We start from the raw sequence: 11,148 nt of genomic DNA, 5'->3' as shown, positions 1-11,148 counted from the left end.
ATAAGTGCAAAATTGTTTTAGGGAACAATTATAAATATAGCCATCTTTGTGTAAAACCAGATTGTGTACTGAAATTTCAAGAAGTGTAAATTAGAAACATGGTAAACACGTATTACTTTACAGGTTCACACACGTGTAGTACAGTATAGGATAGTATTGCAAGCCTTAAGTAATCCGTGAGAATAATAGGAACGATTAAGAAAAGCATCAAATTAAAACATATGCCTTCTTTAGTGATGACAAACAATAGTTCATTTGAATTCAGGGCCGGTGTGTGAAATTCTTACAAATGTAACTTGTGTATATTACGTGCGTCGGAAAATTGAATTTTTCCTAAGGACGAGAAAACACGTCTCACTTCCTGAGTAGTCGCTTTGGCACTTTAGTTTTTTTTAAGACGCTACTTACACGACACTGCAGACGAACACACCGCCATGTACACTGATCAGCAAAACATCTGGAACATCTAGGTTTTAAGTATCAGCTGGATTGCAGGAGTGACGTGATTTATTAAAGCGGCGTTCACTGGATTAAAGAAATGTTTGAGCGAAACAGACAGTTCGGGTTTCACACACCAGCCCTTGACTATTACAGACCTTTTACAAAACTCTTGGATTCCAAGCACCTTAAAAAAAAAAAAAAAAGAAAGTCGAACTGTTTAACTCGACTTCTCCGCCGAATTGTCGCATTTATTATAAAAATAATTATTATTATTTATTAAAAAGTATTATTTTAGAATAAAAAAAAAGAGCGATTTTTTTTTTTATGGAGAAGCGTAAATACTCATGAAATTCATTATTTATTTCTTTTTTCTTCAACTGACCTGATCTGACTGATGAAACTGACCACCTAGGATGAGTATGACGTCATCAACAAAGCAGAAGTGTAATGAAGGAGAATACACAAGTCTTATAGTCTAATGGTTTTCCGTTCGGTTTTTTGTTCCAGCTGAACGCCACTCCATCGCTGATGGACTTCGAGTGCTCAAGACAAACTGAATAAAAAAGGTGTGATCTTAACAGGAAGGAAATCGCAGCGGGAAGGATGGGCGTGTCATTTTTCATGAGAGCGCACGTACACCAGGGAAGACAGGAGCAGCAGCTCTGGCGGTTTGTTCAACAAGATCAAGTTATCGCTCCGGAGCCCGTCGTAGTGCATCCAGTACCCGTCGATCTGGAACGCTGCAGAGTAGTGATGCTCCTCCTGGTTGAAGAGGGTGGCGCCCTCTAGAGAGTACCTGTGGGGAAAAAAACCCTGATTACTTATGTTAATAATAAATAATAATAATAATACTAATAAAAACCTCTCTGAAGGGTCATCTGAGCTCAGATTAGGAGTGATAAATCTTATTTTCAGTGGTGTCCTAGCTAAATCAATCCACCTTTTAATACCACCATTATAGGCTATAGAAAGCATCAACATGCGCTGCATCACAGACAGTGAAAATGAAGGTCATTACTAAAGCAGGAAACTCGACGCACACCATTCAACGAGTCTCGTTTCACTGCAGCCACAGCTGCACCACCCCCATACATCACCCCTTACAGCGTTAAAATTACCCTCGTTTTATCTGTGCATTAAGTTTTTTCCTGAGGATTTAAAATGAAGGCAAAACACGTGCTTACAGGAAAAAAAAAAATTTGTTTACGGTTCATAAAAAAGTCCAACTAGTAAGTGAATCCACGACCAAATGAATTCCTCTCCTCTGCCAGTCATTGTGGAATGAAAAAACAGCTATTAGTTCCACACCAATATGTTTGAGCTTGTGCAGTTTGCTACAGATGCGGTTTGCGAGCTCTGACCAGTGAGCTTTATTTTAGACAGCAACTTATCTTTTAAAAATCACATCAATCAAGTTACAAAAACAGCCTTCTTTCACCTTAGAAATATTTCTAAGCTAAGAAATATGTTATCTATATCTGATGCAGAGAAGCTCGTCCATGCGTTTATGACCTCTAGAATAGACTACTGTAATGCATTACTAGGTGGAGGTCCTGCATCATTAATAAACAAGCTTCAGTTAGTTCAGAATGCCGCAGCAAGAGTTCTTACTAGGTCAAGAAAATACGATCATATAACCCCAATCTTATCGTCCCTACATTGGCTTCCTATTAAGTTTCGAATAGACTACAAACTACTGCTACTCACTTATAAAGCACTAAATGGTTTGGCTCCCATGTATCTATCCAGTCTCTTAACACGCTACAATCCGTCACGCTCCCTGAGATCTCAAAACTCTGGGCTTCTAGTAATTCCTAGAATAGCAAAGTCCACTAAAGGCGGTAGAGCATTTTCACATTTAGCTCCTAAACTCTGGAATAGTCTTCCTGACAGTGTTCGGGGTTCAGATACACTCTCCCAGTTTAAGTGCAGATTAAAAACATATCTTTTTAGCAAAGCCTACACATAACACACATCACACACATCACATCACAACCTTGTGCTCCAGAACATCTGATCACATGCACATTATCAACTTGTGCTGTTAATATCATGAACAGCAGCTACGCTAATTCCTCTCCACTGCTTCTCTTTCTCTCCCTATCCCGAGGCTTCCTGAGGTTTGGCCAGCTCCAGTCACGTCCCACCTCGTGAAGATTATGGACCTATGGATGATCATGGAGAAGTAGATGCCGAGTGTTTAAAGGCCCTGGCATGGAGAAGCTGATGCTGGATCTATGATGATCACAAATTGTTCTGTATTGTTGAAAGATTTATGACCAAACTTTTGATGTCACCCATATGAGGATGGGTTCCCCTTTGAGTCTGGTTCCTCTCAAGGTTTCTTCCTCATATCATCTAAGGGAGTTTTTCCTTGCCACTGTCGCCACGGCTGCTCATCAGGGACAAACGCACACCATTCACCTTCACTGTTGTTTTCTGTAAAGCTGCTTTGAGACAATGTCTGTTGTGAAAAGCGCTATACAAATAAACTTGACTTGACTTAACTTGAGCTCTCTGACCATCCAATCGAAGGGCTTGAAAATGCTGACGTTACTGTACGCCTGCTAGATGGCCCCAGTTTTACTTCACAATCTAATTGGTTAAAGCCACAGCTTCAAGTAACTTACTTTACGCTACAGGCGTCTGCACTGTTAATTCTGACGGCTTGCGGAAGATTTCTTTGACCCTGGCAAGAACTAGGGTCTAGAACTAGCAGAAGAATATAGATAACAGTAATCAATCAAAAGTAATGGCCCCCTAAAGCTTATAATGAGACAACGATTTTTGGAATATAAAAACATGACTCTGTAATCATGTTCACATAGGTAGTATGACCGCAATGAAGAGAAAGAACTGCCATTTCTCCAGAATGCGATTATTTTTAGATTACAGAGAAGCATTAAACCAACACCTTCTTATATAAAGCAATCCAAGAGATTCAGAAAGTATTTATTTTCCCACTAAACATGAAACTGTATAAGAAATTGCAAAATTTATTTATTTATTTATTTTTTTTTTTAACATGGTCTCAATCATAGTCCAGGGATTGTCCAGAGTTCAAATCATGACAGTTATTAATGGCTGGGACTCCAAGAAGGCCACTAAGCAATCATGCATGTTTGCTAGTTCACGTATGCAGAAAGTGGCAGAAAGCTTTTTACTCAAGTGTTTTGCACTGCAGTATGACACAACAGTTGAGGAAAAACTGCTAAAATACTGTGAGAAAATGGTGACATTTAAACATGTATCTAAACTGTTAGTAGGTGAGTCAGTAGATTAGTTACTAGCGGTCTTGCGGTTATGCCTCAATCATTATCTTTCATTTAAACAGTGCTCTGTTTTACATTTGTTGTCCTATTCAGCATGACCCCGCAACAAATATAACCAACGCAAATCAAGACAGAGACCTGTGATCGGACAAAGCCAAGTGGTATGGAACGTAGGAGAGGTCCTCTGATTTCCACATCTGCATGTTAAGGATGATAAAGGGAGGAGCCCCATGGCAAAAGTCTCTCTGCGAGAACTCTCTCAGCCCGTTACACCTGTGAAGGCAAACGCATCCTCGTGAAGAAATCAATATTAGTGAATTAGGGTGAGGGGTTCTGTAATGTGTTTTCTAGTTTAATTACACTTCACCCATATTCCTGGCAGAGGACGACCTTCGGACAGAAGAACTCGTCTACGGCAGACTGAATAGGATCTTTATCAGGGAGCTCATGTGGAGGGCTGCGGAGAGAGAAAAGGATACAAAATAATATGATTGCAGTAATGGAATTCTCGGCATAGCTTCTTAGATACTGCTGACAGTTGAACAATGCATATATAAATCGCAAATCTAATATATATATATATATATATATATAAAGTTTATAAACAAATTCATGAGGATGATATTTGATACAGTCAAGGTATTTATAGGGTTTTGTGGAACACTTGAAGGTGCTGACATTTGCACTCAAATTACGGATCTTACAACTACACCCAAGCGGACCATTAGAAGGTCACCTAGAGGTCATTTGGAAAGAGCAAAAGACAGCTGAGCACAGTTTTCATCAGAGAGGATGTAGTGAAAACCAAGGTACATATGCATACATACCTACACACACACACACACACACACACACACACACACACACACACATGTATATACAGTACAGACCAAAAGTTTGGACACACCTTCTCATTCAAAGAGTTTTCTTTATTTTCATGACTATGAAAATTGTAGAGTCACACTGAAGGCATTAAGGGCTATTTGACCAAGAAGGAGAGTGATGTGGTGCTGCGCCAGATGACCTGGCCTCCACAGTCACCGGACCTGAACCCAATCGAGATGGTTTAGGGGTGAGCTGGACCGCAGAGTAAAGGCAAAAGGGCCAACAAGTGCCAAGCATCTCTCGGGGAACTCCTTCAAGACTGTTGGAAGAACATTTCAGGTGACTACCTCTTGAAGCTCATCAAGAGAATGCCAAGAGTGTGCAAAGCAGTAATCAAAGCAAAAGGTGGCTACTTTGAAGAACCTACAATATGACATTTTTCAGTTGTTTCACACTTTTTTGTTATGTATATAATTCCATATATAATTCCACATGTGTTAATTCATAGTTTTGATGCCTTCAGTGTGAATCTACAATTTTCATAGTCATGAAAATAAAGAAAACTCTTTGAATGAAAAGGTGTGTCCAAACTTTTGGTCTGTACTCTGTATATATATATATATACATGTTAGACGTGTAACGATACACGTATTCACAACGAATTTATTTGGTACAGGGCTTTCGAATGCTTACGGAATGCAATTCTTTTTACGTGTGTAACATAGTTAATACTTTTCTGAGGAAACACAGATTTTAAGTGGTGGCCCGCAAGTTTGTTTAGTCTCTGCCTCACACGTTGAGAGCATTTTAAAAACATTATTATTAAACTTAAACATACACAATGCCAGGAGTATAATAAAGAAACTAGAGTTATCGCAGTGTCACTGTGGCTACTCACTCCATACCGGAAATAAGATTTGTTTTGCTAAAATGCTAAAGAATCCTTAGTGCTAGCGTTACCTGGTTACTAGCAGCTAATGCTAGCGCTATGGATTCTTAAGCGTTTTATGTCCAGCTTCAAGAATTTCTCTTAAAAGGGGGGAAAATCCTGAAAATTCTGCATATCGAGGAAGTGAATGAATGAAGGATGGAAGAAATAAAGACATTTGTTAAAGTATGCTGAAATAAGTAGAACAGTTTAGCGGATTTTATATTTAAAAAATTCAATATTAAATGTAAACTATCAGATTTTTCCATTTGTTTCCAAATGTTGATGATCACTAATGGTAATAATAATAAACTGTGTCAATATAAATCGCAATCTTGTGTTTTGCATTTTTTTCCCCAGAGGTGGCAAAAGTGCACACATCCTTCAGGCAAGTAGAAGTACAGATACTCAAGTTTTAAAAGATTTGAGTAAAAGCTGAAGTCATGTCTTAACTTTTTTACTCAAGTTAAAGTAAAGAAGTTTGGGTTTGGACATGTACTTAAGTAAAAAGTATTATTTACTACTATCTGTTTTATTGTCACGCTGGTAACTGGACCTCACTTCATATTAATATATTCATAGAAAAGTATTTGAAATTTTGTTACCTAATGAATGTATTCAGGCTGAAAAACATTGACTCTAAAATATATCCACGTTTTATTTCTATAGTAATGTCCCTTGTGAAGATACTAAAATACAATAATTGTTGAAATGTGAGGGTGTACTCACTTTTCTGAGGTACTATTTCTCTCTCTCTCTCTCTCTCTCTCTCTCTCTCTCTCTCTCTCTCTCTCTCTCTCTCTCTCTCTCATATATATATATATATATATATATATATATATATATCCTCCTATGTTCCCACAGACAAAAAGGACATTCCTAATTTGGAGAAGTTGAAGTTTTAGAGTTTTACAAAAAAGCAAATGCGAAACATAAGCAAGGCATTGTCAAGGTTTTTTGGACATGATAGCTTGTTTCTTACAAATTTAGTTTTTCTATATCCATGTTCAGAAGTTGAAACAGTTATAAATGTTCAGGGACAGTGCTCAGACTGTAAATAATAGATATTTGCACTTTGTTACACAATGGTGTCTTGATTGTTTTCTGTAGATACAGACCGAGTGTCTATATAAGTGGACAAAAAAAAAAAAAAAAGAGCTTTATGTTCAAAGAAAATATTTGGTTATTATAATTATTGGTTTTTTCTAACCCCAAATAGCTGGAAGAAATCTGAAATGCAAGCCAGACCAAAGCTCAGGTCTTAAGAGGATTTAAATATTATATATATACAGTGGGTACGGAAAGTATTCAGACCCCCTTAAATTTTTCACTTTTTGTTATATTGCAGCCATTTGCTAAAATCATTTAAGTTCATTTCTTTTCCTCATGAATGTACACACAGCTCCCTATACTGACAGAAAAACACAGAATTGTTGACCTTTTTGCAGATTTATTAAAAAAGAAAAACTGAAATATCACATGGTCCTAAGTATTCAGACCCTTTGCTGTGACACTCATATATTTAACTCAGGTGCTCTCCATTTCTTCTGATCATCCTTGAGATGGTTCTACACCTTCATTTGAGTCCAGAAATGTTTGATTATACTGATTGGACTTGATTAGGAAAGCCACACACCTGTTTATATAAGACCTTACAGATCACAATGCATGTCAGAGCAAATGAGAATCATTAAGGTCAAAGGAACTGCCTGAAGAGCTCAGAGACAGAATTGTGGCAAGGCACAGATCTGGCCAAGGTTCCAAAAAAATTTCTGCAGCACTAAAGGTTCCTAAGAGCACAGTGGCCTCCATAATCCTCAAATGGAAGACGTTTGGGACGACCAGAACCATTCCTAGAGCTGGCCGTCCGGCCAAACTGAGCTATCGGGGGAGAAGAGCCTTGGTGAGAGAGGTAAAGAAGAACCCAAAGATCACCGTGGCTGAGCTCCAGAGATGCAGTCGGGAGATGGGAGAAAGTTTTAGAAAGTCAACCATCACTGCAGCCTTTCACCAGTGGGGCTTTATAGCAGAGTGGCCCGACGGAAGCCTCTCCTCAGTGCAGGACACATGAAAACCCGCATGGAGTTCTCCAAGATGGTGAGAAATAAGATTCTCTGGTCTGATGAGACCAAGATAGAACTTTTTGGCCTTTATTCTAAGCGGTATGTGTGGAGAAAACCAGGCACTGCTCATCACTTGTCCAATACAGTCTCAACAGTGAAGCATGGTGGTGGCAGCATCATGCTGTGTGGGTGTTTTTTAGCTTCAGGGACAGGACGACTGGTTGCAATCAAGGGAAAGATGAATGCGGCCAAGGACAGGGATATCCTGGACGAAAACCTTCTCCAGAGTGCTTTGGACCTCAGACTGGGCTGAAGGTTTACCTTCCAACAAGACAATGACCCTAAGCACACAGCTAAAATAACGATGGAGTGGCTTCACAACAACTCCGTGACTGTTCTTGAATGGCCCAGCCAGAGCCCTGACTTAAACCCAATTGAGCATCTCTGGAGAGACCTAAAAATAGCTGTCCACCAACGTTTACCGTCCAACCTGACAGAACTGGAGAGGATCTGCAAGGAGGAATGGCAGAGGATCCCCAAATCCAGGTGTGAAAGACTTGTTGCATCTTTCCCAAAAAGACTCCTGGCTGTATTAGATCAAAAGGGGGCTTCTACTAAATACTGAGCAAAGGGTCTGAATACTTAGGACCATGTGATATTTCAGTTTTTCTTTTTTAATAAATCTGCAACAGTGTCAACAATTCTGTTTTTCTGTCAGTATGGGGTGGTATGTGTACATTCATGAGGAAAAGAAATGAACTTAAATGATTTTAGCAAATGGCTGCAAAATAAAAAAGAGTGAAAAATTTAAGGGGGTCTGAATACTTTCCGTACCCACTGTATATATATAACAGCAAACAGTCAGCTGGATTGTTATAAACCATGAAATGGTCTGACTGGTCACCACACTCAAATCCTATTGAACTGCTCTGGGATGAACTGGAACCCAAAAACTACTTGCTTGAAAACCAGTGAGAAAGAACTTTAAGTTTCAAGAGGGATGGCAAAGTATTTCAGCTGAATGTTTGGAGAAATTGTGTAAAGCTGTTATTCATGCAAAGGTAAGATTTTTCCATGATCACTAATATCAGGACATTTATATATTTAAGTAAATCTTCATGCTCTAAAATAGCCTATTTTGTTGCATGGAAACCAAATTAACATGCACATGTCTTTTAAAAATCAAATAAGACAAGGTGTTTACAACCTTCTGACCAAACAAACATGGATGTGCCTTTTAAAAATGATAAAAGACTACGTGTTTCCACACTTTTTGTCGATCTTGTCATTCTTAATGGTTAGCTGCAGAAACGTGGTTTTCCATCAGCTGCTCACTACTAGATGCTTGAACTTCTTTTTTGTCTCTCTAACAATTCACTTTGTATTCACCTCCGAACAACAAGTATTGTGAGCATTCGTTCACCATTTTAAAGCCTGAACTACTTAAAAATGATATCCATTAATCCTACAGTCATCATCATTTTCAATGCCACTCTCACTTAATGTTTATGGTGTTCTGAAGGAGCTCCTGGAACCGACATGGGCAGCAACAGCTGGTGCAATAGCTCTCCTGAATGGTAGACATCAGGTTCTCCAGATTCTTTGTAAAGTTCTCGTGCTCGTTGCCAAAAAGGTCGATCTCCAGAGCGGCTTGATGGATCTCGGAGCGATACTGACGCTTAGACATCCGGTCCCAGATCCACAAAATCTTGACTGTGGTGTAATCATACGAATCCATCAGATAGAGAAAGTGCTCCACAAAACGCTTTCCCAGGAACAAACTCACTTCACGGCGAAAGGTCTGGTTGTCCCGCAGGATGACGTACAAGAGCATGAGGAAGCCATCGATGGTGCAGGTGTTCTTTAGACTGATTTTAACGTACAGCGGGATGCAAGACACCGCCTTTTGACCAGCCCGAATCGTATAAACGCCACCCCAGGGGAGAACAGGCCTCCAGAATGAGCAATATTCCGCCTCGTTGTTCTTGATCAAAGCTCGGATTTCTTCGATCAAGGTTTTGGTCCTGCAAAAATGTCAAATAGAAATCATGTGAATAAGCATATTTAAACATTTCGTAAGAACAACCTGAAATCATGCTGAGACTAAATACAGTGACGAGTTTATTCAGATCATCAGTCATCACGAGTTTAAAGAGTTATGACATGTTTAGACAACTCGATTGCAGACATGACATTCCTCCGCATCAAACATAACCGCTGGCCTTTTAATGAACGCACACACACACACACACACACACACACACACACACACACACACACACACTACTGTGTAAAGAGCAGGGAAAATATTGACATTTTAATCAACATTATCACTGAGGCTTCAAAATCACATGACTGTCACTTTAGCCCAATCAAAATGTATCTTTTTTTTTTTCAATTGCACACATTTTCACAACAATTGTTTATCAAAATTGAAAGCTTACACATATACAGATTAATAAAACTTCAATCTAACTTGGTTTTCCTACTTGTTCAACCTGCTTCCGGGTTCCACGCAAAGCTCCGCCCCCAAAACGTATCCCGGATCGTCTAACCTGCCAAGAGAGCAATCAAAATATCTTAACAAATATTTCAAACTGTTTATTTTTTCTTTTATTGTTTCTTTTTTTTTTCATTCGTATATTATTTTATGCCAGGAAATACACCATGGCTTCGATTATATTGTTTTTATATTATATTATTACTTTTTTTTAAACCACTTCGACATCATTTTCCACATTGTTTTTGCTAGTAACTATTTAAACGACTACTGTTATTAGCCTGCATGACACACGATTTAGCTGATGATCAGGATTAACAGGACATGCAGCACTAGCTGGAAGACTAAACCGTATAAATAAAATCGGTGTCACGTGATCAGTCGCATGCGTGTTACAATGCACACTGTCGATTATTTACAAATCGTATTACTTCCCATGAATGCAATATAACGTGCCGTTGCAACACGTACACAATGTCGATCTCCAGCTCAGCATATCCACCGAACTGGACTGCACGTCTGAAACGTCATCAAGTTTACGCTTTACCTCTCGCTCTGTACACCGCGACCGGGTTGTGAATTTAGGTCCTCGATGTCCTTCAAATAGCACACATTCCTCTCCATAGCGCTCTGGGTAGCATGTTTTGTTTCAAATATCCAAACGTCTGGATCGAAACCGAGCTCCTAAAACATGGCATCTGTGTTTTCAAAACATCCTGCTAAGCCTACACTGGATTCGACTATGAGATGTGACGTAATCGCATAAATAGGCGTGTCTTTGATCAGGAGGCGTGTCAGAAAGAGCCTGAAGTAACTCGAATCTCCGGTTTGATTTTATTTTACAAATGAAAATCTAATACAAAACTAATCAAAACAGTGTATGGAAAATCATAAAATTAATAAAATAAATGAATACAGGAGTAAAAATGAATGTGTGTGTGTGTGTGTGTGTGTGTGATTGAAAGCTCGGCTTGTTGTAGTGAGTCATTTGAGATTTGACTCATCATACCGATAAGAACCGACTCTTTCGGCTCTATAGGGCTTCATACTTATCATTGCTTTTTATGGTCCATTGAAAAAAAGAGGGGGAAAGAAGAGGGAGAGGGGGTAAACTCAATT

The 11,148-nt window shown here is 39.0% G+C and overlaps 1 protein-coding gene across 1 annotated transcript; it reads right to left on the bottom strand.

Moving 5' to 3' along the window:
- Positions 1–355: 355 nt before the first annotated feature.
- dorip1 (dopamine receptor interacting protein 1) lies at positions 356–10,790 on the bottom strand. The gene is made up of 6 exons (XM_083550510.1): positions 10,577–10,790; positions 10,019–10,084; positions 9,029–9,553; positions 4,081–4,170; positions 3,852–3,986; positions 356–1,237 (listed from the first exon to the last, which is right to left on the bottom strand). The coding sequence occupies exons 1-6, from the start codon at positions 10,651–10,653 to the stop codon at positions 1,054–1,056; spliced, it is 1,077 nt and encodes a 358-aa protein (XP_083406636.1). The 5' UTR covers positions 10,654–10,790; the 3' UTR covers positions 356–1,053.
- Positions 10,791–11,148: the final 358 nt, after the last annotated feature.

This window comes from Silurus aristotelis, assembly GCF_946808225.1.
Source record: "Silurus aristotelis genome assembly, chromosome: 9".
NCBI lineage: Eukaryota > Metazoa > Chordata > Actinopteri > Siluriformes > Siluridae > Silurus > Silurus aristotelis.
Note: the sequence above shows the minus strand (reverse complement) of the source record. Positions and strands in the feature narration are given on the sequence as shown.

Excerpts from the sequence above, each read along its gene's own strand:
- dorip1 (XM_083550510.1), bottom strand. The coding sequence starts at position 10,653 with ATGGAGAGGAATGTGTGCTATTTGAAGGACATCGAGGACCTAAATTCA. Across the intron at positions 3,987-4,080 it reads GTCCTCTGCCAGGAATATGG|GTGTAACGGGCTGAGAGAGT; the intron begins GTGAAGTGTAAT and ends TTGCCTTCACAG. Across the intron at positions 1,238-3,851 it reads TTGGCTTTGTCCGATCACAG|GTACTCTCTAGAGGGCGCCA; the intron begins GTCTCTGTCTTG and ends TTTTCCCCACAG.